General features: G+C 34.5%; 1 protein-coding gene across 2 annotated transcripts in view; it reads right to left on the bottom strand.

The window, feature by feature from the left end:
* Positions 1-1526: 1526 nt before the first annotated feature.
* Positions 1527-7951, bottom strand: part of slc37a1 (solute carrier family 37 member 1) — a 15369-nt gene continuing 8944 nt past the window's right edge. For both annotated transcript variants that reach the window (XM_058787038.1, XM_058787036.1), the window contains exons 11-21: positions 6853-6927; positions 6625-6753; positions 6454-6544; positions 5640-5702; positions 5042-5127; positions 4890-4938; positions 4643-4716; positions 4464-4542; positions 4264-4361; positions 3154-3218; positions 1527-3026 (exon numbers count right to left, since the gene is read on the bottom strand). In XM_058787038.1, coding sequence (XP_058643021.1) covers positions 3011-3026; positions 3154-3218; positions 4264-4361; positions 4464-4542; positions 4643-4716; positions 4890-4938; positions 5042-5127; positions 5640-5702; positions 6454-6544; positions 6625-6753; positions 6853-6927 — 825 coding nt within the window. In that variant the 3' untranslated portion in view covers positions 1527-3010. The remainder of the gene's footprint in view (positions 3027-3153; positions 3219-4263; positions 4362-4463; positions 4543-4642; positions 4717-4889; positions 4939-5041; positions 5128-5639; positions 5703-6453; positions 6545-6624; positions 6754-6852; positions 6928-7951) is intronic.

Here is a 7951-nt window from a genome sequence, read left to right as displayed (position 1 = left end):
TCATCCGCGGAACTGAGCCGAAGCACTGCACAACCAAAACAATGTTCTTCCGCAAGATGCATGCAATTTAATTTGTTTTAACCGATGGGGGCTAAAATTGTTGCTTTGATCAAAATGTTTCAAATAAAAATGTTTTATAATATTATGCATTACATTTGCATTACAAAAAAAAAAAATGGTAATCAGTTTGTATCACTTTCCCTACTATTAATCCTTCCCTTTATAGTACAAAAAAAGCCAGTTCCAGTTTGTGTTTCACTAAATAAATACATTTTTAAATGAACTATATCTTAAATTACATCATCAGGAAGTTACATCACTTTTGGTGGGAAAACAACAGCACATGATTATCAATGGGTTTGATTAATTCTTTCCTTAAATAACAATGAAAACAATTTTTTTTTTTTTTTAGCAGGCACTGCATAACAGGAAGGACCCTAACGCAACATGAGAACTGCTGATACACGTGAAGGCAAAATAATGAATTCATGAAGGTGGGACTGGGTTGTGGGCGGTGAGGTGGCAAAATGAACAGACTGGGTTCTGCACTAGAGTCATTCAGGGGAAGCGTGTGATTCCCTGTGGCAAATCAAATGAATCATCTGTTATACTGTAATGACCCAAGCAGTGAAACACGCTCATTATCCTCAATTACATGCATGTATGAATTCACACGCTGTGGAGCACTTATCCTTTCAATACAGAAAGTGCATCTGTTTTGTTCTCACTGACTGACTGCCACCTGTCTGTGTATGTGCACTGATGAGGTGTCACCTGCACATGGACACTCAAAGCACTCTCAGTGACTCACACGGACCTCTCAAGATGAGACCGGTGTCTGTATAATATCTTATTATCCAGAGATAGAGCTCGACTGCTTATTTATTTTATGTAAAAGAAACAGAAAAATTTAGTTACAATAGTTTCTCCACTTTCTGAACTGTAGATTTTCATGACCACTTTTTTGTTATTAGGCCCACTGGGTAAGGATTTTTCAAAATCAGAAATGGTCAGTGCAATGAATATATATTAATAATATGTATTATCGTTTTATTTGACTTAATTCTGCATTAACTGCATTAATTGTATTTAATTCAAATATATACATATAAAAAACATATATACATACACATGTAATGTATTAATGCAGAATAAAATAACAGTTAATAAACTTTTTATATTATTATTTTAGTTTAATTATTCATTCATTTAGAAATCCGTGTATGAATGTCAATGTGTATATATAAAGTATATATAAGCTTAAATATTATCACTTTTCATATTTAAAGATGCATTAATATGCAATATGTGTATATACTGTATAGTTTTTATACATATACATTTTACATATTCATTCATTTATGAAACCATTTTTTTAGGTGGTGAAAATACTAGTGTTCTAATAATTTTGGCCACCGCACATTCATGAACCTGTGTGTGTATAAAATTATTATAATGTATATAATTAAAAAAATTCTTAAAGCACATAGCTTGCACTGTGACAAAAGAGGGAAGATGTATTGCCTTTTGTGTTTGCTTTATTCAAAATATCCTCTTTGTACACACAGCAACATAGTACTAATTCTCAAACCTCTATTTGTACCAGAGTCTGTAAAGATGCTGATAATAACTTAAAAAAAACTTACACTCCAAAGACATATCCCTATACAAAAACACAAATAGAAAGAAGGCACAATGTATTTTCTCCCGTTACACCAGGGTTCTACCCATAAATTATACGGATACATTCATTTACCTAGATTAGTCGTCCTATAAGGGCAAATGCACACGTGCTACACGTATGATTACATAAGAGGTCCAAACATCTACATGTGCCTCTAGCTCTGCAGAACGACACAATCCTACAGTAACCCGAACATTCAAATAGACACTTTAAATATTTATAGCTGCAGAGGCAGGTGCGGGTCCTAAATGCACATACAATTACAGTCAAGAAGAAACGCTTTGGGTTTGTTCACAGATTTAAATTGTACAGACTGAGCTTAGTGTGAACATTTTAAACCTGGAAATAGAAATGTTTTTAAAATTTTAATACTGCATCCTACAGAGAAAACAAATCATGATGTTGATATATCTTCTATTATTAATATAGAACAGCTTGAATTCTGTTTGTATATGAATGTATAGTAAATAGTGGTTAGATAAAATCTAATGCTAACCTCCATTCATACCGACTCAAAACACAATGTTTATTCCTTAAGTCACAGGCCAGCAGTGAAAAAATAAATAAATATAAAATTAAATTAAGTAAAATCATTTGTCATAATTGGCTAGTGGATCCCCTATATACAAACACAGGATAAGAACCGTTAATGTCACCACAGAAAACAGTCCAAATATAACATACAATTTCTCAACAACTAACAAGATTGGCTTTGGTTTATAGAAAGGCATATATTATATACATAAATAAACTGACCATCGGCTATGCGTTCTATGGGCCTCATTTATATGAAACACGAGCAGAACAAATTTCAGTGTAAATCATTCTTAAACCATTCTTACATAAATTGCCGTGTTCAATTCAATGTGACAATTCATGCAAGAGTGGATTTATGAACTATCTACAGGGACATTTGTTCTGCGTGTTTAATGAAGGCGCTGTATGCCCGGCGGGGCTCTAGAAGTAGAAATTATACTGCATTTATTTTAAATTCCCCTTGTTAGCAGCGAAGGGAGGCTACTTTTGGTTGTGCAATTGTGCATTATTTAACTGGAGGGATATTTAGGCTTGATCTCACATTGAGTCATGTTCATTTGTTTGGGTACCACCAAAGGACAATCACAGGCAGAGCTGCAGGTCCAGACTGATGAACTAAAGACAAGAGAGAAATATTCCTCAGAGTTGCTTCTCGTCTGAAAAAAGGAATAAAATGTCTCTTTGTATAGTCCATTTTCTAAAACAGAGGACTAAGCACAGGTTTCAGTCAAGTTTTGGTCCAGGGTAGAAAGTGGTCAGAGATGAACATTTATATCCAGTGCAAAGTGTTCAATGTTCCTTCAGTCTAGAAAGAAACAGAAAAATAGACTTGTATGGTCAAAACTGTATTTATAAAAGTTAGCAAGTCCCCTGACTGTTCTGGCCATTGATTTGTAAGTGTATCTAAAGAACAAGAACACAACAGCACTCACTCGACAGCAACTCCTGGCCGGTTCCTATGAGAGCGAAGCTCCTTCATCACAAGTCTCAGTAAAAGCTGAAAAACATACAAACAATTTGTGTGAATTCTTTAGTTCATTTATCACTTGTCTTAAATGTACAGTGTGTTGTTAAACTGTATTCATCGCAAAACCTGTTTCCCTACGGGGAAGTAAAACTAGTTTCTATTCTATGTTCCCATACTACAATTAATAGTAACAGCTTCTGTTTAGTTTCAAAAAGGCCCAAAAACCCATAAACATTACGAATAAGTTATATCTGGTACTTCTGTTGTGTTAACAAAGCTGCTCATTTTCAAACGTTTTTATTTACAGAAAGTAGAAGTGGCAATTTATTTCATTCAACAAAATACTTTAAAATAATTAAATTCAATAACAATTCCAGAAGTTTTAATAGCTGAATGTTCTTCAGGGTTTTTATTACTAATAAATATACATGTCTGTCCTAGTTCTTTGTGATTTGTGGGTTTCTGAAATTAATTTGAACCCACAAAAGAACCTAACATAACTAAAAAGTTTATATTCATTATATATTTAAAAAATACTTACAGTATATAGAAATCGCACTTTTAAAATTCCATCATATGACCATGAGAATCCTGTTTCTTTAAACAACAATGGCAAACGTGCCATCCTAAATCTATATTTTCAGCTACTTTAGGTTATTTAAAGCTTATTTGTTATTAAATCATTTTAAGTCCTTTAGAAGTGTGTTGAGGCCCCCTCGTGGGTTCCTGATTCCTGGTTAAGAACCACTTGTCTGGAAGTCTTCTGAAACTAGATACTAATACTAACTATGTGTGAGAAACTGACCAAAATGTAAGTCATTAAAAATGCAGCACGGAGAATAAGATTTGAGAAAAGGGTCAATGAAAAACAACTCAGATTTCAGCCTGTTTCTAAGATTTTATGGCTTCAGAAGACTTGAAATGTACATGGTGTATCGACTACTTTTATGGTGTTTTTCAATTCTTTTCAGAGCTTAATAGTCCCTACGATTTGTATGGGAAAAGCTGCATATAAAAATAAAAAATCATACATACAGTATAAACAATAATGCAGTCGGCATCTATTTCAACTCACCAGCAGTGCTAAAAAGTCTGCGGTCATGAGCATGTAAAAGACCTGATCCCAGCCTTGTGCTGACAGCAGCCCTGCCAACAAAGGTCCCACAGCAGCACCTGCAGAAGATGAAAGGTGCACGAGTGACCTCTGTCAGCTCTGCATGACACAGCGCCACAAGCAATGAGTGTCTGGAGATATGAGAATTATAACACTCTTACCAACAGATCCAGTGCCGTCTATAATAGCTGTAACTGTAGACAGAGCCCTAGCATTGCCCTTCAGACTCTTGTGTGTGCCCTATAGATGAAAGAAATCAAATAATACATCAGAGAAAAACAGCATCTGACAGATGATTACACAAACACACAGACTTGATAAAAGGCAGACAAACACTCACCAAGTCAGCAGAGACAGCGGTTGTAATGAGAGCGTATGGTCCGTTGACTAAACCGCCACACACCAGCAGCATGCCTTCATAGCAAATAGCATACAAACACTAAGCATTTTTACATAGAATATAACAACACATTAAAGGTGGCATCAGCTGTCCACTGTTAATCTCATTAGTTCTCTCATTTGAATCAAAGCACCGTCAAAAGCTCTTATGTAACTCTGAAAGGCAACATTAGGATTGGATATCTTACCAATAGTGGGACCCAGGCCAAACTGACTCATCATAGAGAAGCCGTAGAGCTGTTAAAAACACACACACATACACAAACCACTGTCAATGGTGACACAGCAAAGAGCCTTTAAATGCACAAGCTCCCTGTATTTGATCAGCAGAATGACATACTGTGGGCGCAGCCAGCAGAAGCATCACAGCACAAGTGGTGGCCCTCTTTCCCATCTTATCAGAGATCACTCCAGCCAGGATCCCTCCTACACACACACAAACAGAAATACTTAAGGGTCGTGATTTGATTTTGCATTACTCTACACTGCTTTATCATGGCACTAGATAAACAAGACAAACAAGTTTGATTGTCACAGACTACCATCTTTTGTAATATTATAAAATGTCTTTACTGTCACTTTTGCTCAACTGAATACATCCTTACTGAATAAAATCTTACTGACGCCAAACATGTAAATGGTAGTGTTGATAACAGTAGATATTTTTGCAAGGTTAACAGTGGACAGAACCATTTCACGTCATTTAAGTATTTGAGTGATGAAGAAAAATGGATTAATATGAAAGTACAAGGTAGGACGTGTCCCAAAGAAGTCAAGATTAGGAAGAACTTGTTTGTATTGGGGTTTTATGACACGTCACAATTTCTGTCATTAGTAAAGAAAGCAACCGATGAGTGATCACAGATGTGTGTATATCAACTATTAATACCCACCCCAAATACTAAACATTAAAAAGAAAAATCCATAAATCTACATACCAACAATGCCTCCCACATCAAACAGAGTTGAAAGGTCTCCAGCTTTCTTGGCATCAAGGTGAGCTGAGAAACAGGAAATACATCTTAGTCACTGTGCTATATTAAAGGAATAGTTCACTGAAAATGAAAAATTGCTGAAAAATATACTCATCCTCAGGACATCCAAGATGAGTTTGTTTCTTCATCGGAACAGATCTTGAAAAATTTAGCCTTATATCGCTTGCTCAACAATGGAAAATCTGCAGTGAATGGGTGCCGCCAGAATGAATGTCTTGTGAAGTGTTTGTAAGAAACAAATCCATCATTAAGGCATTTTAACCTTAAACCAATGCTCCTGACCAAAATATGAGCCCATAATCCGAAATAACAATTCGTCCAGGGAAAAAGTTCATTCCCTGTTGTTCTCTCACATCAGAATCCAACAACATATTTGTTTCAAACTGTTTTAGACTGTTTTCACTTGCGTGTCTCTCTCCTGATTCAGACGAGATTACCTTTTTACTGGAGAAAGCAATATTATGGATAGAGGACTCACATTTACATATACATATTGGACTCTCATTCTGACGGCACCCATTCACTGCAGAGGATCCACTGGTGAGCAAGTGATGTAATGCTACATTTCTCCAAATCTGTCCTGATAAAGAAACAAACTAATCTACATCTTGAATGGCCTGAGGGGGAAATAAATTTCAGCAAATTTTTGGGTGAATTATTCATTTAACCACCATACCAAAAAATTTAAAATAAAAATAGTATACATCTGTAGAAGTACAGAAATGAAATATTTATTGTCACAAATGTTGCGAGTTACCTGCTTTAGTGATGTAGAGGGGAAGCCAGAAGAGGAAGGTATAACTGACCAATTTGGCAAACAGCAAAGAAAGAGAGAACTCCACCACTCCCTGCAAACACACACCAGGAGAAACGTCAGTCACGCTGTAACACACGCTGAGTGATGGACAGATAGATGGGCAGCACTCACAGGAATACGTAACGCTCCCATGAAGCTGATGGCTGATGGTTCGGCCTCGCTCTTCACCACCACCACCTGCTGCACAGGAACACACACTCCAATGCTCTCCTGTCCCAGCAGAAGCTCTGTGTCCCAGCTCTAACAAACACAGCAGACAGGACAGTAAAACATCTCAATCAATACTTCTGAAGGAGCGACAGATAAAAAATAAACAGTGAGACAGTGAGGTGGACAAACCTGTGCTTTAGCTCCTGGCTTGTACTGCAAGTAAAGGTCTTTATGTCCATTCACACCATTCCAGTTTTTATGAAGCTTCAAAAAAAAACATAAGTATTCATAATGTCACATTGACAAAAAAGACCAATGCATAGACAGGGTATATTCTGCATTTATTTGTTATATTAATTATATTTTATTATCATGATAACAAAGGACACGTGTAGTTGAAATGACATTTCTTTTTCCCTCTCTTTATTCAGTATTTCATTTATTTAATTAGACATTATGAAGGACCAAATAGGCAAAGGTTATAAAATGTTTTTTTTAAAAACCCTGAATATTTATTTGTAAATACTGAATATAGTTAGAATTCTTAATATGAATGTAAATCCAAATAGTTACAAACTCGATAGTTACAATAAACTGAATATAAAGTAAGAATTCTGAATATATAAATGTAAATCTAAATATATAGTTATAATTCTAAATATACCGATACAAAACAGAATTTATAAATCTAAATCCAAACATTTATTTATAAATTCTAAATATAAAGAAAAATTCTGAACATATAAATTAAGTACAAATATATAGTTATAAGTCTTGATATGCAAATACAATCTGAATATATAAATTGAAATCAAAACATGCATTTATAAATTCATGAAAATATAGTTATAATAAACCCTGAATATATATTAATACATTCATCTCTTATTGAAGCTTTTTATATTTAATTAAACCAAACAAGCTCAGAATTAATATAATTACTTCCTGTTTGGTCCTTCATAATATATGTAAACATTAATTTAACAACTATTAAAAAATAAATGTTTACATTATAATTACAAAAAGAAGAAAAGGAATATTTCAGCCTTTAAATATGTATTTGTCATTCCCTGAAACAAAAAAACAAAAAAACAGTGATATCAGAAAGTTGATTAAAAGTGGTGAGGAACTTAATAAAATCGTGACAAGTTACAGAATGAAAAGGTTTCACTTGATACCTGTTAGAAAAAAAAAAAAGGTATTGTGTCTATGTCAACTACCAATATATTATATATCAAAATGCTAAATATTTGCATATATTTCCAATAAGTGCATCTGGTGCTAGTAT

This window comes from Onychostoma macrolepis, chromosome 09 (assembly GCF_012432095.1).
Source record: "Onychostoma macrolepis isolate SWU-2019 chromosome 09, ASM1243209v1, whole genome shotgun sequence".
Classification (NCBI taxonomy): Eukaryota; Metazoa; Chordata; class Actinopteri; order Cypriniformes; family Cyprinidae; genus Onychostoma; species Onychostoma macrolepis.
This window is presented reverse-complemented; position numbering and strand designations above follow the sequence as displayed.